The sequence below is a fragment of the Phocoena sinus genome, chromosome 7 (genome assembly GCF_008692025.1).
Source record: "Phocoena sinus isolate mPhoSin1 chromosome 7, mPhoSin1.pri, whole genome shotgun sequence".
In the NCBI taxonomy this organism is placed as follows: domain Eukaryota; kingdom Metazoa; phylum Chordata; class Mammalia; order Artiodactyla; family Phocoenidae; genus Phocoena; species Phocoena sinus.
The window spans coordinates 9,802,337-9,825,040 of NC_045769.1; the positions used below are offsets into that span (position 1 = coordinate 9,802,337).

The window sequence follows — 22,704 nt, forward strand, 5'->3', positions numbered from 1 at the left end:
CCAGCAAAAACCACTGTCAATTTTGGAATACATTTTTCCAGGCGTTTTTTTTTTTTTGTATTTGTACAAATCAGACATTTGTAAAGAAAAGAACCACTTTCCATATTTATGCATGCAAAGGTTATTTTGCCCTATGATTCCGCTTTTCCTAGCAAATTCACCTCACCCACTGTGACTGAGCATCTCCTAAATTCACCCACCTGTGTGTTAAGGAAATGAGAAGAGAACAGGCAGTTGTTAAAGAAAAAACACAGTTTGGGATCAAAGACTGAGCAGTGAGTCAAAGTTTGACTGCCAAGCAGGAAACCGGATCCAGCACAGAGGTAAGTCTCAGGAGATGAGGCTGAGGAAACGGAGAAGAGTAGGTTTTTTAAAAGCCCAGTGTAAAGAGACTTTTGTTTCATACGTAGGAAAATTCAGGTATTTGAACTTCTCACTGGTGAAAGCGGGGCTAATTAATCGTGGAAGTTCAGGGCCGGGGCTACTTGAGTTTTTCCCGGAAGTGGTCTTAGCTGCCCGTGTGAAGCAGTGACTCGGGATAGTGGTGCCCTTTGGGGTGACGTTGCTCAGCGCCTTTGCTGTATACTCGAGGCAGGGCGCCTATTTCAGGATTACAGTACCCACGTTGTCTTCTTTTTTTTTTTTTTTTTTTTTTTTTTGCGGTACGTGGGCCTCTCACTGCTGTGGCCTCTCCCGTTGCGGAGCACAGGCTCCGGACGCGCAGGCTCAGCGGCCATGGCTCACGGGCCCAGCCGTTCCGCGGCATGTGGGATCTTCCCTACCGGGGCACGAACCTGTGTCCTCTGCATCGGCAGGCAGACTCTCAACCACTGCGCCACCAGGGAAGCCCTGTATTCTTTTCCATTACAGTTTATCACAGGATATTGAGTAGAGTTCCCTGTGCTGTACAGTAGGACCTTGTCTACCCATTCTATATATACTAGTTTGCATCTGCTAATCCCAACCTCCTAATCCATCCCTCCCCCACCCCCCTCCCTCTCAGCACCCACAAGTCTGCTCTCTATGTGAGTCTGTTTCTGTTTCATAGATAGGTTCATTTGTGTCATATTTTATTTTATTTTTAAATTTATTTATTTTATTTATTTTTGGCTGCGTTGGGTCTTCATTTTATTTATTTTTGGCTGCGTTGGGTCTTCATTGCTGCGCACAGGCTTTCTCTAGTTGTAGCGAGTAGGGGCTACTCTTTGTTGCAGTACACAGGCTTCTCATTGGGTGGCTTCTTTTGTTGTGGAGCATGGTCTCTAGGTGTGAGGGCTTCAGTAGTTGTGGCACGCAGGCTCAGTAGTTGTGGCTCGCGGGCTCTAGAGTGCAGACTCAGTAGTTGTGGCTCACAGGCTTAGTTGCTCCACGGCATGTGGGATCTTCCCGGACCAGGGATCGAACCTGTGTCCCCTGCACTGGCAGGCGGATTCTTAACCACTGCACCACCAGGGAAGCCCCTGTGTCATATTTTAGATTCCACATATAAGTGATATCGTATTTGTCTTTCTCTGTCTGACTTACTTCACTTAGTATGATACTCTCTAAGTCCATCCGTGTTACTGCAAATGGCATTATTTCATTCTTTTTTGTGGCTGAGTAGTATTACGTGGTGTATATGTTTCACATCTTCTTTATCCATTCATCTGTCGATGGACATTTAGGTTGTTTCCATGTCTTGGCTGTTGTGAATAGTGCTGCTACACACATAGGGGTGGGTGTATCTTTTTGAATTCTAGTTTTGTCCAGACATACGCACAGGAGTGGGATTGCTGGATCATATGGCAACTCTATTTTCAGTTTTTTTGAGGAACCTCCACGCTGTTTTCCACAGTGGCTGCACCAACTTATATTCCCACCAGCAGTGTAGGAGGGTTCTCTTTTCTCCACATCCTCTCCAGTGTTTGTTATTTGTAGACTTTTTAGTGATGGCCATTCTGACCAGTATGTACCTCTCTGACTCTTAATTCCTCATCTTTAAATTGGGACTAGCCATGATTATCATTTTGGGTTGTCACGAGGGTTAAACAAGTTAACACAGGTAAAGGGCCTGTTATGAAGCAGACACCACTCACGTGCTACCAGACAATAAACCCCTTGTGGTTGGAGACCTTGCCATTTAGTTTTGTAATCACAGTACCTGGAAGCTTCTGGCACATCATAGGCATATCTTAAATGTGTATTGATTTAATCAGTGGCATTTGGGGTGCTGATTCAAGAGCTATCATTTAAGCATGCTTTCTGTACTGAGAACTCTGCAGTCGTAGCCTCTGCCTTCAAGCTTATATTCTAGTGGAGGAAGAGAAATAATAATTGATAAAGAACAAAGTTAATATGATTTCAGACCCTTATAAGTGTTGTGATGGAAATCGGTTGAGTGCTGTAATGAGTAACTGTTAGGGGAAGGTACTCTGGGTAGTGTGTTTAGAAAATTACCCGAAGAGGTGATTTTTATTCTATTTTGTTTTGTTTGCTGATATAGGTGTGCTTTATTGGTGACTTAAGAGCTATTGCTCTTATGAAGTGGTATTCCAAAATGGGGAACAACTCTTAGTACAATCTTCTCTTGATTTACCCAGTATATCAATACATATATGTATATATGTTCCAGGAAAACTCAGTATATCTTAAAAACTGTTGTACGTGTAAAGCAGTTGGGTTCTAGGCCTCGAAGGTTGTAAACGGTTTTGCCTACACGAATGGTCAGTGGAACAGTCCAGAGTTGTGGAGGGTGCCAGGCCATCACTTGTGCAAGGGAATCCCAGATGTTCCCAGGTGTTTACTATCTCTGGCCCCCACCCACCAAATTCTAGTAGAATCCTCCAGTCGTTATGATAAGCAATCCCTCCTCCTCCCCAATTTCCAAAACAGCCTCTAAAGGGCAGTACAGCCCGCATTGAGAGCCAGGGTTTTGAGGGTCTCCAGTGACCTCCAGATCTCCTATCCAGTTGTCATTCTTGCTCTTAGAGCCTTTGACACTGTTAACCAGCCCTCCCTGGATTCCTGTCCTCTCTTGGCTTCCATTACCGCGCTCCTTGGGGTTTCCCCCTCTCCTTCCTCCGTCCCTGCTCCGAGTCCCGATTGGGCTTCTTGCTGTCCATCTGCCCATCCACGTAGATCCGGCCTTGGTCTCTTTTTCTCCTCTCCATGTTCTTCTTTGATGAAAACTTCAACATCACTTCCAGGCATCTAGCTCCCAAAGTGCTTTTTCTATGCTATTCAAGCTCATTTTCCCAACTGCCACATGGACCTGGCTACGTGAGCCCCAAGTTAAACGTGTCCAAAATCCAACTGGGCAACTTCCTCTAAAACCTGTTATTCCTTTGGTCATAGTTGTGTTCACGGCAGCATCATCTACTCACACATTTTAGACATGGCAGCCGTCTTAACCTCTCTTTCTCACTCCCCACATCCAGTTGGTTGTTTTGTTCTCTCAAGTCTAAGAAAGTGACTGAAGCTGAATATACAGGATCAAGTCCTGCAAAGATCAGAACACTGGTGATAAAAATCAGTGCCCCAGAAGGGGCTACTCTGACCCCACCCTTCTGATCTTCGATTTTATTTTAAAATAATTCTTTGGACTAGCTTAATTTTTCTAGACCCTGGGCTGCCCTGAGCTAATTTGTTTGTCCGAATTAATTACCAGCAGGGGGTGGCAGTCTCATTTTCACAGAAGCCTTCTGTTTTGGAAGAAATTCCTTTTTCTTCAAACAGTCCGATTTAGGTTCTTTGGCAGTGTAAAGGGTGTCTTGACATTTCCATAAAGACATTTAAATGTTACCATCTCTAAAGAAACACTTTTAGAATATGAAACCTTTATTTTTTTCCCCCAAGGAAGAAAAACCTCGTCAGCCTAATTATCTCTGTAAAATAACTTCCTCACTTGCTTTTCATGTTGCTAATGGAAAAGGATGATTATACTGTTTTCAAAAAATAAAAACAATTGTGGAAGATTTCAAGAAATTTGCTTTTGATTTCTGTCTGTATAAATAACACCACAATTCAGAGGTCGAAGATGCTTGTAGGGTTATATATTATCCTTCCAAGTTGATTTTTGAAAGATCTGCTGGGAGGGCAAAACGATCAAAAAGATGCTGCTGGTGATCCTTGTTCCACACTGAGAAGAAGGCAAAAGAGACTTAACTCTATGTGTGTGTGTGTGTGTATATTTTCTAAAAATTGTGATAAGGGGAATTCCGTGGTGGTCCAGTGGTTATGACTCCATGCTTTCACTGCTGTCGGCACGGGTTCGATCCCTGTTCAGAGAACTAAGATCCCGCAAGCCATGCGGCACGGCCAAAACAATAAAAATAAAAATAATGATAAAAACCAAATAACATGAAATCTATCCTGTTAACAAATTTTTAAGTGTACAGTACAGTATTGTTAACTATATGCTCATTGTCGTACAACAGATTTGTGGAACGTTTTCGTTTTGCGTAACTGAAGCTCTGTATCCATTCAACAGCAACTCCCCATTTCCCCTCTCCTCCACCCCAGGAACCACCATTCTATTTTTTTCTTTTATTTATTTATTTTTTTTTAATTTAATTTTTAAATTTTATTTTTTTATACAGCAGGTTCTTATTAGTTATCCATTTTATACATATTAGTGTATATATTGACATATATACCACCATTCCATTCTGCCCCTATGAGTTTAACTACTTGAGATCCCTCATATGAGTGGAATCATGAAGCATTTGTCCTTCTGTGACTGGCTTATTTCACTTAGTACATGACCTCAAGGTTCATCCATGTTATAGCATATGACAGGATTTCCTTCTTTTTAAAGACTGAATAATATTCCATTGTATGTATATATCATATCACATTTTCTCTATCCATTCATCTGTTGAGGGACATTTAGAATGTTTCTACCTCTTGGCTATTGTCAATCATGCCACAATGAACATGGGAATGCAAATATCTCTATGAGATCTTATTTTCAGTTCTTTTGGATAAATACTCAGAAGTGGGATTATAGATCATATGGTAATTCTATTTTTAATTTTTGAGGAATCTCTATACTTTTTTTTATGTTTTACGTAGCAGCTGCAGCCTTTTACATTCCCACTAACAGTATATGAAGGTTCCCATTTTTCCACATCCTCAACAACACGTGTTATTTTCTGTTTTGTTTTGTTTCGTTTTATTATGGCCATCTTAACAGTTGTGAGGTGATGTCTCCTTGCGGTTTTGCTTTTCATTTCCCTGATGATTAGTGATGTTGAGCACCTTTTTATATACCTGTTGGCCATTTATATTATCTTACACAATTGACAAAAAACAACACGAAGTGCATTAAAGACTTAAACCTAACACCTGAAACTGTAAAACTCCTGAAAGAAAATATAGGGGAAAACCTTCATAAAATTGATCTTGGCAATGATATGACAATAAAAGCACAGGTAACAAAAGCAAAAATAAAGTGGGACTATATGAAACTAAGAAGCTTCTACACAGCAAAAGTAGCAATCAGCAGGGTAAAAGGCAACCTTCAGAATGGGAGAAAATATTTGCAAACCATGTCTTTGATAAGGGGTTAATATCTAAAACTCTTGTAAGAAAAAAGATTTTCTGGGTGAATCTAGATCAAGACAGCAAACTTGTTCTATAAGGGGTCAGAGAGTAAAGATTTTTGACTTTTCAAGCCATATGGTCTCTGTTGCAACTACTCAATCTACCATTGGAATAAAGCAGCCATAAATAATACATACTTGGATGGGTGTGGCTGTGTCCCAATAAAACTTTATTTATAAAAACAGACTGGGGCAGATTTGGCCTGTGGACCACAGTTTGCTGATCCCTGATCTAGAGCAGGGTTTCTCCGTCTAACTCTATTAACATTTTTGCTGGGTAGGTTTTTGTTGGGGGGCTGTTGTGCACATCGAAGGATGGCTTGCAGCATCCTTATGCCAGATGCCAGTAACAACCCCTTCCCCTCCACCCCGGTTGTGACAACCCAGAATGTCTCCAAACATTGCCAGATATCTTCTGGGGGACAAAATTGCTGTTGGTTGAGAAACTCTGATCTAGATGATTGAAATAATCTGATGAAGAGTGATAGGAAATATTTCCGTAAAACTACAAGAAGTAGGGGAAGATAGAAGAATGGAAATCCCTAGTGTATTTGCCTCAGGAAGGTCAAGTTCCCCTCAGAGGGGCCACTATCACTGCCTAAATTTGGAAAGCAGTTCAAAAACAACTGAAATGGCAACGTACTGGAAAAGTGCTCCGGAAATAATGCAAATGTGATCTTAACCTACTTTTGTGATAGGAACCAGAAACAGAACAGTTCAACGCATTAGCCTGAGCTAACAGGACTTTCTGAGCTCGAGGGCTGGCTCTGAGTTGCTGGATAGGAGCTCACGGTTCCAGTGCCCACTTGAGCAAGCGTTTATTTTTTCTGCTTATCTGAATTCAGAGCCAACATAGGGTGATTTCTGAAAGTGCTCACATGTTTCTCATTGTTTGGACAGGGCCAGACAAAAATGGCCCAGATTCACTGCAAATTGGCAGGAACACGTGTTTTTGAAAGTTAAAAACAGCCTAACATTCGTGAGTGAATCTCAAAGAATGTTGTCTTCTTGTCCTTTAGAATAAACACCTGTTTTGCAAAAAAGAGCGTAAAAGCCATCTTTCTTGAGAAATCGTTGGTTTCTTTTTCTTCATTGCTATTATTCTATTTTTAATAGTTAAAAAACTTAAGCACAACTTACCATATTATAATTTAGATAATTGTCATTTTAAATAAACAAACAAACAAAAAGAAAAACAGCCCACATTTCGCCAGGAAGTTCAGTTAAGCCTTTTTAGCTGAGTTTCTTTTCTGGCTTGAAAAACAAAGGAAATCCGTGGATCCTTTTCTTCTTGAATAAAATTCTCCCTAGTTAGATATATTTTTCTAATTGACTGGAAGAAAAAGGGCTCCACATCCTTGAAAGGAGCTGTTTGGCTGTGAGTCCTGTCCCTATGGCTACCTTCTGTGACCACAGCTGATGCACTTAGTAACCCACATCTCCCGTTCACCGGTACCACTGGACGTGACATAATAATGGGACCATCTGGTGGATCAGTGGGATCACTTCTTTTATAGTTGGGCATGACAAAGGGTGATAAGAATAGATTCTTCATAACCTTCCTGGAAATCCACATTTCAGCATACCCCAAGAGACCCGGTTCCTTCAGTCGCATCTATTTGTGCCTTACTTTCCAGTGAACACCCACCGCCTTCCCTGTAGGCTGGTCCGGTGTGCATATAAGTGGTACCTGTTTGACTGCAGACCTTTCTCTCTGTCCCTCAGGCTACCATGGCCTCTACTGTGAGGAGGAATACGACGAGTGCCTCTCTGCCCCGTGCCTGAACGCCGCCACCTGCAGGGACCTTGTCAACGGCTATGAGTGCGTGTGCCTGGCAGAGTACAAAGGTGAGCATCACGCAGCCGACTGGTGCCAGCAAGGTTCTCAGTGACGTCATGGATTTCTCCACGTACATGCGTAAACCTCTAATTGGAGTGTGAAGTTGTTTAGAATAAGAGTCAGATGCTGGCAGTGGGATGATGTATGGGGCCGAAAAGAACAGTTTGGAAGTCTCTGGTTTCCTCTTGATAAACTGAAAAATCTGTCTCCCGCCCTTTCCTTCTTCTTGTATCCTCCCTCTCTTCTCTGTTGAATGTGTTAAACGCTGACGATAAAAAATGATACTAAGTGGACTTTCAGACACAGGTCAGAGGACACAGCCATGGAATCCGCGGGGAGGAAAGCAGTGCTTGCTGGACGAGGAGAGGATGCCGTGCTTTTTGGTGGAGGAGGCAAGTGGAGTCTCACATGTTGGCGAAAAAAAGTTCACTCTCGTTAAATGAGTCATTAAAAGGGAGACACATGTTAGTTCATTTGAGTGGACATGTGTCAGAGTCACTCTGGATAAACAGCTGACATTCACCGAGTGTTTATCACATTCAGACCCTGTTGTAAGTCCTTACGTGCGTGAACTCATAAAAAAGGCCTGACAGTAACCGGAGAGGTGGTAGTGTCAGCCCTCAGGAGCCCAGCCAGCATGGTCCTGAAAGCCCTTCCATCTCCTCCCCAGCAGGCTCACAGGTGTGGCTTTATTGGAGCCCTGACACCCTCAGCCGGCGCTGTGGCAGGACGCTGGGTCATCAACTAATTTGTGCGCATTTCTCTAAGTCACGACTCCCGGGCTGGTGTAGATTTTTGTAATGCTTTTGAGGGCCCAATTTATAGCCATTTCACTTAACCTCTTTCTCCCACCACCGCTTACTTGATACCATCCATCTGCCAGTGACCTCACATTGTAGCCGACTTTGCTTCTCTTTGCATGGACCCACCTTTATTTAGAGGTCTTTCTGGTGAGCCTCGAGGGTTTGTAGGGCACATGGATGAACTTGACCTAGCCCCTGGATGGAGGGGCTGAAGCTGGGTCAGGTCTTGGCTTTATGTTTGGCACATCTGATGCTTCTCATGGACTGTAATGCCCACTTAGAGCCAAACTCCACCAATTCCCGTGAGGACAGATGTGCTGGCTTCATCCACATGGATTTCAGTTCTAAGTAGATCAGAACATTGAGAAATAGGGAGTCTGCTCAAGTCTGGAAAGAATAAAGGAGCAATGAATTAGGAGACCTAGGTAGCTCATCCTCATTGTGCCATTGGATTACTGATGACCCTGGATCAACCTTTTCAACCGACTTGTCTTTATTTTGTCTGTTTAAAGAAAGGGCAGTAATGCTTACTGAGAGATTTTGAGATTCTTCAATGACAGAATGAGTAGTGGTGGATGTGCTTCCAAATTTTAAATTCCAAAATTCTTTAGTTCATGATAGAGTTTTATGGAGTAAATTTCATCTTTATGAATGACAGAATTATTAATTGGGTGTACTCTGAATTTGCCTCTTATGTTCCTGGCTTTGAAGCGTTGCTCATGCTGTCATGACCAAGAAATAAAAAACGAAACTGTATATGATGACCCACTAGTGACTCCACAAATTCATGGACTGTGATCCTAGCTTTGTTCACCTCCTTCTTCCATTTTTCTCAAGGAGTATTCCCGAATTTTGCTGCTTTCCTCAAGCCTCAGATTAAATCACTCACTCATAGGATAGAACAAATTTCATGTCCATCTTCATGGAAAGAAAGAGAGGTTATAATCTGTAAACGTCTTCAAATTTCTCTAGTTTTCCAACGAGCAATGGTTCTCAAACTTGAGCATGTGTTAGAATCTGCTGGTGGGCTTCTTACGACGTAGTTTGCTGGGCCCCACCCCTATCTAGGGTAGGGCCCAAGAATTTGAATTTCTGGTAAGTTCTCAGATGATGTTGATATTCTGGGCCTGTGCCACCCTTTGAGAAGCCCTGTCGTACAAACTCATCTGCAATCACAACCACTCAGATTTTATTGTCTTCCTTATTACCTGATCACATGCTCCCCATTCTGCTCAAGGTTAATCCTTCCATATATGCTCCTTGTTCCACCCCTTCTGTCTTTCTGTGACCTTCCTCCATCAGTTACAGACGCCCTGCTGTGGATAACTCAAGAAGGTAGAGTCGACTCGAGATGACTCAAGATCCTGGAGGGGATCTCAAACACATTTGAGGATGTGGGTTTTTGTGGAAAGGGTGCGGTGCTGGGAGCCTTTGTGTACCACAGGGTTAGGGGATAGGGTTCTGGAGAGAATGGAGGACTCAATGACCAGCTGAGCCCAAAAGACCCTTCAGCTTATAGAGAGGGAAAACGTGCTATAATGTGCTGCACTTGACTCTACGAGGCAAAGGGCTCTTCTGATCTCATGGATCCTGGCTGCCATCTAAGAGGATTGCAGTTAGGCTGAGCTGGTCCTTTGTGTGTGTGTGTGTGTGTGTGAATCAGCTCCTGCTCACACCTGGAGAACCTTGAGAACCCCAAATTGGGAGGCCATGTAGACAGGGCTAACTTGCCTGGCCTGTCCAGCACTGGAGGAGAATCTCCAGTATCATCTCTCTCTGCCTGAGGTTGCCAACCTCAAGCCTGGCCAGTCCAGGGAGCCTGTACCAGCAACTCAACAAGGGGAAAAAAATTTAGGAAGTAAAAACAAAATTGCAACAAACCCCACAACTCTAAACATTCAAGAAGGGAAGTAAAAAAAAGTAATGTATACCTCAAAATTGAATTTAGATCTGGAAAAGCAAAAGGAGGAAGTATGTCATGATAGAAGTAAAAATATGAGGGAATGGAAACCATGAGTGAAAAGACATGAAATGTGGAGAAAAGGTGAAGAGATATGTTTCGTCTGAATGATGGATGTTGTGGAAGAAGAAAGAACACATGGAAATAAAACCAGAATCAACCAACTACTAGGGGGAAGTCTATGAGATGAAGAAAATTGAAATTTCCAAATAGAATGGGATTACAAAATGCCAGAGGATTAATGAGGGAGATGATACGTAATTTGCAATTTCCTGGTAGAACTTCCAAATCCAAGAACACTGAGAATAGTTCTTACAAGATTCTTCATAGTGAGTACAAGTTACACACAAAAGAAAGAATCAAATCAGCATTGAACTGCTGCTCTTCTCTAAAATGAAGCTAACAACAGTGAAGAGTGTTTTAGATTTTCCAATGAAAATGTCTGGTTGTTAAAGGTTCATTTGTATTTGAGGGGTAAAGAAAGACGTTTTGTACATTTAAGGATACAGAAAACATAACACCATGTACCCTCTCTAAGAAAATTATTTTTCAAGGTATTCTTATCAAATTGGAACTAAATCAGAACAAAGATAACCAGATGGGGGCGATGGAGAACAGGAGGAAAAGGGTTGAGCAGACTCTTTACATGCGGGGATAAACCTAAATAGATGACATTCATATGATTGTAAATACTAATTTAATGGTAAAGAAAAGTCTCTTGAAAAAATAGACATGCCTACTATATTAATTATTATAGCTGCATAGTGCATTATTGTAAGGCAGTTGCTTAAAACAACACCTTTTATTATCTAACAGTTTCCTAGGTCCAGGCATGGATTAATGGATTCCCTGTTCAAGGTCTGGAATCCAACGCTGGAATCAGGGTGTTGGTTGAACTGAGCTCTCATCTGAGGCTTAAGTAGGGAAAGATCAGCTTCCAAGTCCCCTCAAGTGGTTGGCAGAATTCATATCCTTGCAGCTGTAGAATTCTTGACATTCTGCTTCTTGAAAGCCAGGAGAGGCCTGAACCCTCTTAAAGGTCTCACCTAGTTAGGTCAGGCCCACCGAAGGTTAACTCAAAGTCAACTGATTAGATACTGTAACAGCATCTTCAGAATCTCTTAACCTTTGCCAAATGCTATTGATTAGAAGCTCACACTCGAGAGGAGGGAGTTATATAAGGGTGGTCACCCTAGAGTGTGTCACTACATCTGTTCTTAAGGAAAATTTAAATGACCAAACTAAAATTTCATATTATTTTAACCAAGTCCATGAGTTGGTGGGTGTTGGGAAGGATTGGAAGGCATACAAGTGTGTTAAAGATCTCATCTCAATGGGCAGGTAAAGTGATATTTCATTTTGATATATTTATAGAGACATTTAGGTTTGGGTTTAAGCAGGAATGTAAACCCTAGCAAAGTAGCAATAAATGAGAGAACTTCTAAAGTAAGAGTGATGGGCAGGTGTTGAGGGGTAGGGTAGAAGGTATTAAAGAGAAGCAGAAGTGGGTAATTCATGCCCTCCAATCCAGAGGAAGAGTGAGTGAGGGGAGGAGAGAGGTCAAAAGATTCTGGGCCTTTCTCTCCTTAGGGTATGGACATTCTTTCCCTCTTTGGAAGCATTTATCCCAACATATATTTACATATAAGATCTCTGTATAAACTTAGGAAACTATCAGATGGGTGGGCATCAATTCTTAACTAGTACTTACCTCTGGAGTTAGAACTTGGATAAGTGGTGTGTTGGGGGGAGGATTGGAACTTTAACTTCTTACTTACATATGTGCTTTTTTAAGTGGTGATTTTTTACTCTTTTCTGTTTTTAAAAAACTTAAACAAATGAATATAACTTCCTAAAAAGAATGAATGCAATAGAAAGTCAGGCAAGACAGCTAAGAACATTTTGAAGACGGAAAGCAGTGAGGGGGAACTCATTCCAGATGTTGAAACCCATTGTAATGCCGCAATTATTATTACACCCCCATGTTATGGGTGCAAGAATGGACAGCTAACCAAAACTGAATAATGGCCCAGAAACCATCACCTGTAATAATATATGACTCTTAACAAGGAATTGCTATGAATGGGATGGGAATTCTTTTCTAATAAATGGTGCTAGAAAAACTGAGTTGCTAAACAGAAAAAAAGAAATGTTCTTACACACACTTCTAAATAAATTCCATATGAAGTGAAAAAAACTGACTCTTGTTTGACTTTGCCTCCTCCTATACTTACTTGCCCCTTTCTTCCTTTTTCTTTTACAACCAAATTTCCTTAGAGTTGGTATAGATGATGCCTCTTATTTCCTTAAATTTTCTTTTCTTAATCTTCTTTAACTTGGATATCATCAGTACCATTCCGATAAATGGATCTAGCAGTGGCCTAATTGAAGACTGAAACCCCAAAGCCTGCCTCTCCAGCTTCCAACTTCACATTCTTGCCCTTTTGCTTCACGATCACTGGGTCCGTTTTGAAACTCACCCTGCTTTAGCTTCCACAGCTCCGTTCCTTCCCCCACCCTCGCCCGCCAACCCTACTCTTCCCTCCTGGCCTTTTCGGAATGAATCCTTGCTCTCTGGACATCATGAATGCAAGTGGTTCCCAGGCTTTTCTTCTTGGCCCTTTTTTCTCTCCTCCTCTTTCCCCTTATCCAGTACTATGGCTGCATCCATTGTCAGAAACGTTGATCTCCAAACAGGTGTGATTTCTCTTTCCTGAACTCTCCAAGCATTTTCTTGATATTTTCTATGACAGTTATGGTCAGCCTTGTAGTCAGTACTTTCTGGCTCCAGACTTTCCTTTCCCTGACACTAAATTAGAATCTGCTGAATGGCAGTGACTACACAGGTTCTTTTTTTTTTTTTTTTTTTTTTTTTTTTAATGCTCATCAGCTCTTGATATGGTGGCTTACACAAAGCACATGCTCCACAGCTATCTGTACTTGAATGGAAGCTACTGCTTAACACACTAATTAAATAAAGCAAGGCAACTCGAACATTTTCCCAGTAAGTTTCCACTGTGGATCATGAAATTGTTAGAAGCAAAATACATGGAGGGACTCCTAGTAATCTCCCTTCAGACATACTGAAATGCTGATACTTCTTTAAAACTAGTCCAGGGCTTCCCTGGTGGCGCAGCGGTTGAGAGTCCTCCTGCCGATGCAGGGGACGCGGGTTCGTGCCCCGGTCCGGGAAGATCCCACATGCCGCAGAGCGGCTGGGCCCGTGAGCCATGGCCGCTGAGCCTGTGCGTCTGGAGCCTGTGCTCCGCAACGGGAGAGGCCACAACAGTGAGAGGCCCGCGTACCACAAAAAAAAAAAAAACAAAAAACTAGTCCAGAGCTAATTCACAATGAGACTTTCAAGACTTTAGTTAGTGTTCATCACATTATAGTGCCAAAAAGTCAAGTTACAGCCCAACATTGTGTTGAATTATTATTTATAGCAGAACAAATTTAATGGTCAAGACTATACTCATTAGGAATTTTTGGTGACAGAAGTTAGAAAGAAAATACTTCAATTTTTAATTATGAAAATAATGTAGCAACAATGATAACAATTTAGAAAACTGAGAAAATTTCATAACTCATAGCTTTACAGCAGAACATAAGAGCAATAATCATCTGTATTAATTCCATCCTTTTTAATATCTGTGTTTTTACAGTTATAATTGATTATACCTACCAGTTGGTATTACCCTTCTCAGACTTACCATTATTTATGTTTGATTTAGAAATTGTTAGCAAGTTTTATTAGTTCTATTTTAAACGGCGATGTGATGTTCCCATGCGGTAATATTTATCCATTCCCTTGCTATATCTGAAGTGAAGCTACTGGAAATAATTCTGGAATGAACATCTTTATTCATATAATTTTCATACTTTCTGGATTTTGGGGGGATAGAGTCTCAGAAATAAGATCATTGGGTTATGAGTTTGATCACGTTGTACTGAATTGTTTATTTTTAAAGTCTACAGAAATTTATTATTGAAAGGATGTGAACTCTTTCTTTGTTGGTTAGAATTATTTCCTCTGTATAACCAGTGAACAAGAATTTCTGGGTATTTTCTGTACCTGTCCCTTCTCAAGTACTGTGATTGATAGAAAAATGGATAAGTCAGGACTTTTCCTTTATCAGGCTATTATTTAAGCAGAAGAGTGGACTGAGACTGGCAAACACAAGGAATAATGAAGTGAAGGTCGAGATCTCAATTGTAACATCCGAAACAGCTTAGAAAAAGTTGAGCTCTGTGAGGTTGAAATACTGGAAAACTTTTCATGGAAGGAATCAGTTTGAATAAAATAAGATGATGTCCAGATTGGTTGAAGATGGTGGAGTAGAAAGACGTGCGCTCACTCCTTCCTGTGAGAGCACTGGAATCACAACTAACTGCTGAACAGTCATTGAGAAGAAGACACTGGAACTCACCAAAAACATACCCCACATCCAGAGACAAAGGAGAAGCCACAATGAGATGGTAGGAGGGGGGCAATCACAGTAAAATCAAATCCCATAACTGCTGGGTGGGTGACTCACAAACTGGAGAACACTTATACCACAGAAGTCCACCCACTGGAGTGAAGGTTCTGAGCCCGATGTCAGGCTTCCCAACCTGGGGGTCCGGCAATGGGAGGAGGAATTCCTAGAGAATCAGAGTCTGAAGGCTAGTGGGATTTGACTGTAGGATTTCAACAGGACTGGGGAAAACAGAGACTCTACTCCTGGAGGGCACACACAAAGTAGTATGTACATCGGGACCCAGGGGAAGGAGCAGTGACCCCAGGGGAGACTGAACCAGACCTACCTGCTAGTGTTGGAGGGTCCCCTGCAGAGGCAGGTGGTGGCTGTGGCTCACCGTGGGGACAAGGACACTGGCATCAGAAGTTCTGGGAAGTACTACTTGGTATGGTCCCTCCCAGAGTCAACCATTAGCCCCACCAAAGAGCCTGTAGCCTCCAGTGCTGGGTCCCCTCAGGCCAACCAACCAACAGGGAGGCAACTCAGCCCTACCCATCAGCAGACAAGTGGATTACAGTTTTCCTGAGCTCTGCCCACCAGAGCAACACCCAGCTCTACCCACCACCAGTCCCTCCCATCAGGAAGCTTGCATAAGCCTCTTAGATAGCCTCATCCACCAGAGGGCAGACAGCAGAAGCAAGAAGAACTACAATCCGGCAGCCTGTGGAATGAAAACCACATTCACAGGAAGACAGACAAAATGAAAAGGTAGAGGACTCTGTACCAGATGAAGGAACAAGATAAAACCCAAGAAAAACAACTAAATGAAGTGGAGATAAGCAACCTTCCAGAAAAAGGATTCAGAATAATGATAACGAAGATGATCCAGGACCTCGGAAACGTAATGGAGGCAAAGATCGAGAAGATGCAAGAAATGTTTAACAAAGACCTAGAAGAATTAAAAAACAAACAGCTAGAAGAATTAAAGAACAAACAGAGATGAACAATACAATAACTGAAATGAAAAATACACTAGAAGGAATCAATAGCAGAATAACTGAGGCAGAAGAACGATTAAGTGACCTGGAAGACAGAATGGTGGAATTCACTGCTATGGAACAGAATAAAGAAAGAAGAATGAAAAGAAATGAAGACAGACTAAGAGACCTCTGGGACAATATTAAACGCACCAACATTTGCCTTATAGGGGTCCCAGAAGGAAAAGAGAGAGAGAAAGGACCCGAGAAAATATTTGAAGAGATTATAGTTGAAAACTTCCCTAACATGGGAAGGGAAATAACCACCCAAGTCCAGGAAGCGCAGAGTCCCAGGCAGGATAAATCCAAGGAGAAACACACCAAGACACATAGTAATCAAATTCACAAAAATTAAAGACAAGGAAAAATTATTGAAAGCAGCAAGGGAAAAATGACAAATAACATACAAGGGAACTCCCATAAGGTCAACAGCTGATTTCTCAGCAGAAACTCTACAAGCCACAGGGAGTGGCACAATATATTTAAAGGGATGAAAGGGAAAAACCTACAACCAAGATTACTCTAGCGGCAAGGATCTCATTCAGACAATGGAGAAATCGAAAGCTTTACAGACAAGCAAAAGCTAAGAGAATTCAGCACCACCAAACCAGCTCTACAACAAATGCTAAAGGAACTTCTCTAAGTGGGAAACATAAGAGAAGAAAAGGACCTACAAAAAAACAAACCCATAACAATTAAGAAAATGGTAATAGGAGCATACATATCGACAATTACCTTTAATGTGAATGGATTAAATGCTCCAACCAAAAGACACAGGCTTACTGAATGGATATAAGAACAAGACCCATATATATGCTGTCTACAAGAGACCCACTTCAGACCTAGGGACACATACAGACTGAAAGTGAGGGGATGGAAAAAGATATTCCGTGCAAATGGAAATCAAAAGAAAATTGGAGTAGCAATACTCATATCAGATAAAATAGACTTAAAATAAAGAATGTTGTAAGAGACAAGGAAGGATACTACATAATGATCAAGGGATCAATCCAAGAAGAAGATATAACAATTATATATGTATATGCACCCAACATAGGAGCACCTCAATACATAAGGCAACTGCTAACAGCTATAAAAGAGAAATTAACAGTAACACAATAATAGTGGGGGACTTTAACCCCTCACTTACACAAATGGACAGATCATGCGGACAGAAAATTAATAAAGAAACACAAGCTTTAAATGACACAATAGACCAGATAGATTTAATTGATATTTATAGGACATTCCATCCAAAAACAGCAGGTTACACTTTCTTCTCAAGTGCACACAGAATTCTTCAGAATAGATCACATCTTGGGTCACAAATCAAGCCTCGGCAAATTTTAGAAAATTGAAATCATATCAAGCATCTTTTCTGATCACAATGCTGTGAGATTAGAAATCAATTACAGAATGGATCTTGCTGTGATTTATGTCATAGAGTGTTCTTCCTATGTTTTCCTCTAAGAGTGTTAGAGGTCTTTACATTTAGGTCTTTAATCCATTTTGAGTTTATTTTTGTGTATGGAGTTAGACCCACCTCCTAGAGAAATGGAGATAATAACAAAAATAAACACATGGGACCTAATGAAACTTAAAAGCTTTTGCACAGCAAAGGAAAACATAAACAACACAGAAAGACAACCCTCACAATGGGAGAAAATATTTGCAAATGAAGCAACTGGCAAAGGACTAATCTGCAAAATTTACAAGCAGCCCATGCAGCTCAATATCAAAAAAACAAAGAGCCCAATCCAAAAATGGGCAGAAGACCTAAATAGACATTTCTCCAAAGAAGATATACAGATTGCCAACTAACACATGAAAGAATGCTAAACATCAGTAATCATTAGAGAAATGCAAATCAAAACTACAATGCGGTATCACCTCACACCAGTCAGAATGGCCATCATCAAAAAATCTATAAAAAATAAATGCTGGAGAGGGTGTGGAGAAAAGGGAGCCCTCTTGCACTGTTGGTGGGAATGTAAATTGATACAGCCACTATGGAGAACAGTATGGAGGTTCCTTAAAAAACTACAAATAGAATTACCACATGACCCAGCGATCCCACTACTGGGCATATACCCAGAGAAAACCATAATTCAAAAAGACACATGCACCCCAATGTTCATTGCAGCAATATTTACAATAGCCAACTCACGGAAGCAACCTAAATGCTGGTTGACAGATGAATGGATAAAGAAGATGTGGCACATATATACAATGGAATATTACTCAGCCATAAAAAGGAACGAAATTGGGTCATCTGTAGAGACGTGGATGGATCTAGAGACTGTCATACAGAGTGAAGTAAGTCAGAAAGAGAAAACAAATATCATATATTAATGCATATGTGTGGAATCTAGAAAAATGGTACAGGTGAACTGGTTTGCAAGGCAGAAATAGAGACACAGATGTAAAGAACAAATGTATGGACTCCAAGGGGGGAAAGCAGTGGGGGGTGGTGGTGGTGTGATGAATTGGGCAATTGGGATTGACATGTATACATTGATGTGTATAAAATGGATGACTAATAAGAACCTGCTGTATAAAATATAAAGAAATAAAATAAAATAAAAAGAGTAAATATTATACAGCAGTAGAAATGAATGAACTGAAACTACACCCATCAACAATGAAGAATCTTAAAGATGTAATGTTGAACAAAAGAAGCAAATTATAGAGGAACACAAACAGCATGATTCCATTTATATTAAATTTGAGAACAGACAAGACTAAACATTATATCATGTAGAGATATATTCAAAGGTGGTAAGAGTATAAAGGGAAAGCAAAGAAGTGATTGTTCAAAGGTCAGGATGATTGCTACCCGTGGGCCTTTTCCCTTTGGGAAAAGGCACAGGGGGAGAAATGTTTTACTTTTTATCCTGGATGATGGCTACACAGGTACGTACTTTATTACTATTCTTTCAAGTAAACTCCAGTGTTTTGTGCATGCTTCTGTATATAAGGTATCTGTCACAATAAAACTAAAATATTTAAGTTAAAAAAAAAAAGATGATGTCTTCAAGTGAATAGGAATTTCAAAGGATACTTCAAGTTAATTTTCTTTACCTGGCTTAATTTTATTGGAGATAAAATAAAGATTTTTCAGTTTTCAAAATATTAACCACGACTGAATTGTGATGACCCCAGAGATTTATAATTGGAGCATGACTCTTTGAATTTTTGCTCATTTTAATTCTAAAGTTAACTGTTATAAAGAGCCCTGTTGGAATAAAGATCTTTTCAGAAATGTTTCCTCTCTATCCCTTAATATGAAAAGTATGAATTTTTATTAGTTTTGACTGAATTACAGTTTATTTTTGCTTGAGACTAAACATAAGTTTTGTAATCGTGTGTGCTCCATCCCTTGCCAATGGGTGATGCATGTGTCATTCCACAGGCTTAGTTTGAAGTGTGGACCTGATTTTCCCTGACAAAATAGAGTATTTTTGAGGCAGATTTGGAATGGCTTCTCACTCCTGTAGCAATCCTACCTGTGTGTCGGCCAAAGTACACAGACTTTCGCCCCTCCTGAAAGGACAGGATTCTGGTGGTATAGCCGTAATTTCTTTTGCGAGGTAAGATATGGCCTCTGCTCAGAAGGACCTCAGAGATTTTGGGGAGATCAGGCAGGAGGACAGATAAGTTATGATTTAAGACCATAAACTCTGTAACAGTGGAATCTTACTGTGCTCTCAATACACAGTGGCAGAAGAATGGAGTTCTGTCTTGGAAGAGGCAGCTTCAGCTTTCCATGAGTTGGGCTTTGGCATTGAGAATGTGCTGGGGGAAGACCAGCTTGGGAGAGAGGGCGAAGTCTGGTGTTATGGTCAGAGGACGTGGGATGCCCAACACTCAGTGTTGTGCAAGGGCCTAGGGGCCCTGGGGGTGCAGACAAGGGGAGCCCAGGAGGCCTTAGGAGGGGAGTTGGAAGGGACATACCCTGGACATCTCAGGGGTATTCATGACTGTCCCTGCTCTGCATTTAAGATTTCTAGCTCATAGCTGTTCAGTTCTAATCAGTGACCTGAGCAACATGATAAATATTTCTTACACAGGGCTTAGCGAGGCTTAGAGGATAGAAACAGGAGTCAGCAGAGTGCTGTCAGGGGACCTTTAAGACCATCTTGCTTTGTAGTCATTGTGTTGCCATGAAGATTAGCTTCTGTCCCATCTTGCTGCCAGAAAACTCTCAATGACCTTCAAGTGACTGAATATCTTGTCTTTTGAGAAAGAGAAATAACAAAGGATAAAGTCATTGCCCAGAAAACCCACCCAAAAGATTGAAATTGCTTATTATCTTGGACATTTTCATCAAATCTATCTTACTGAAGGCTTTTAATGTTAAGGTGCTTAAATAGCCTAGAATGTGCTTTTCAGCCCTATTTGAAGAATGTGGTCATTTGTGTGCTAATGTATTAGTTATACGACTATTATAAGGTTAGATTGGCAAATGTATTTGTAGAAACCCGGGAAGGATTATCCTTGATTGCTTTTATTTTAGGTCTAATGGAAATATCTTTTAGGTTTCAGACATCTCTGAACCTTGATCTGTGGCTGTATTTCCCATTACAATTGAAAGCCTTTTTTTGTCACGTGGTTCCCATTGATCAGCCTCCTGGGAAATTCTAACTATGTGAACCCTTGTCTTCTGATGAACATTTTGAAGCAGAAAAGGCTCTTTTGCATTTTATTCTTTCAATTCAGCCTGTGCTATTTGGGAATCAATGGGAAAATGGAAATGGAGACTTCTGGGTGCAGAAGCCATACACACTCAAGTGAAGAACAATTACCAGTTTTATGCTTTAATCTTTAAATTAGTTTGACCTTGAATATTACCTTGAGTCCTGGGTTTGTTAAGGACGATGCGTCAGGGAGGCTCCATCACGTCCCTGGAGGCAGAGAGGGAGCTAGGAGATGGCTTGGGGCCAGGAGCGTCTCCCACCTGGCGTGAGGCAGTGGGCTTGGGGTGGTGGTTTCAGGGAGAATTGTCAGGCAGAGATCTGAGAGACACTTTAGAAAAATATCTGGTAGACTATTATTGTTCATAGGTTGGATATGAGGGCAAAGGATAAAAAGAAATGAAAAACCATCCATTCTAAAATGCTTTACTAGGCTCAAATAAATCATTAATGTGACTACAAGTAGGTAGTTCTGTTTCCTTTTTCTCTTGTATTTCTCCCCCTCATTCTTGAACCTTCCTTCTTAAGGCACTGACAACTGAAAAGGAAAGGAGAGAAAAAAAATCTCAGCAAGAATAATTTCAGTGACAAAATGATGCGAGTCACTGGGTGTCGCAGGCCTTTGTACAGATATGAGTGAAGTAAGGAAATTAAGTAATTCCATCCTGTCAGTATTTGCTTTATGCTTATTTTTTCTTGAGGCTGTTGGGAAGGGTGAGTATATCGTTATATACATTCTTACATAGAATGTAATTTATCTTCCTCTCCAAATGGTAGGGGGTCAAGAGAGAGAGATTAGTCTATTCATCCATCTGGCACTCCAGTGAAACAACACCAGAAATTCTACCTTTCGAATGGTGTTGGATTTTTAAAGTTTTTTTTTTAATAAAACAATAAAATACTATATACTCACTGTGAAAAATTGCAACAATATAGAAATGCACAAAGTGACATTCAAAGTAATTCATTCTCCTCTCAGTCCAGCTTCAAGCACTTGCATACATACATGCACACGTAGACTATTTTTTTTACACCAATGGGAACTGTATTTGCTCTAAAGATTTTTTTCAGGACCTCCATTTTGTTTGAATGGGCACTGAGTTCCGTAGAATGTTGTATGTTTCCATGGCTGAGCTCCGTCTCAGGGGAGCTACTCAGCGAGCACAGACTCACGTTCAAGTTGCCAGCACCATCAGGTCCCAGCTCTGTCCCCGCCAGCCTGGTGACCTTGCATTTGGATACTTGTTTCATGGTGCTGGTCTGAGGATCACATTACACGTAAAGCACAGCACAAGGGTCTGGAATGTAGTATGTGCACAAGATGTTACCTTTCGCCTGTGGTGAACCTGTTGGTCTTTGGGAATGAGGTCTAAGGACAAACACTTCCTTCTCTCCTCTGCAATTTTCCAAAGTATGACTGGGGCTCGTCTAAATATCTGACTCCAAATCTTTACCTTCAGGATACTGTTTATCAGTTATATTGACATTTTATGTAGACTGTCTGGCTGTGTTCTGTTTCTTTTGGAGACTTAGAGAGCATTTATCACTGATAAATTTTATCTTTCAAAGTTTTAACATTCTGTTGCCCAGGCTTTGGGGCATGTGGTCAGAGAAAGTACGTAAAAGACTTGATGGTGGGACCTACGAGCCGGTACTCAATCTGTTATTTTCTCCTAAAGTGTGTTTTTACAACAACCTAAAGTCAAAGGTGGGCATGTGAATACATACACATGTGCACACACACCCCTCTGGGAATCAGCCTCCACACTGTTCAAGGCTTTTCAAACACTCTCCTTTTAAAGGCCATGGGAGCTGGAGACCCCTTAATGAGTCTCCCCTTTTGCATCTGTTTCTCTGCAGGAATCCACTGTGAATCCTACAAGGACCCCTGTGCTAACGTCAGCTGTCTGAACGGAGGCACCTGTGACAGTGAAGGCCTAAATGGCACATGTGTCTGCGCACCCGGGTTTACAGGCAAGTGAGCTGGGAACTGAGTTTTCAAATTTACCACAAAATCCCTGAGATGGCAGCTGTTAAAAAAACCCCAGAAACCTCTATGCATACATTATTGCAAAATATGAATTGCAAAATGTAAGTAGGCATTGCTTGGATGAAGAACCGTTTTAAAACACAATCTACTGTGTTGTCATTAAGCAAGGCTCTTCTGAAATCAGCATTTGGTTCGGAGACCTGCTGAGACTGCCCTTACCATACGTTTGTAGACCTGCAGCTTTGAAACATGAAAAATGAGCCGTTACACTAACACCTGAAAAAGTGTCAACGCTAATGGAAGCAGGAAGGAGAAAGGAAGGATCAGATGTGTCTTCTATA

At 41.1% G+C, this 22,704-nt stretch overlaps 1 protein-coding gene across 1 annotated transcript in view; it reads left to right on the forward strand.

Annotated features, from left to right (window-relative positions):
- Window positions 1–22,704, forward strand: part of DNER (delta/notch like EGF repeat containing) — a 324,602-nt gene that overhangs the window by 266,039 nt on the left and 35,859 nt on the right. The window contains exons 11-12 of the mRNA XM_032637757.1: window positions 7,308–7,430; window positions 22,234–22,347. Coding sequence (XP_032493648.1) covers window positions 7,308–7,430; window positions 22,234–22,347 — 237 coding nt within the window. The remainder of the gene's footprint in view (window positions 1–7,307; window positions 7,431–22,233; window positions 22,348–22,704) is intronic.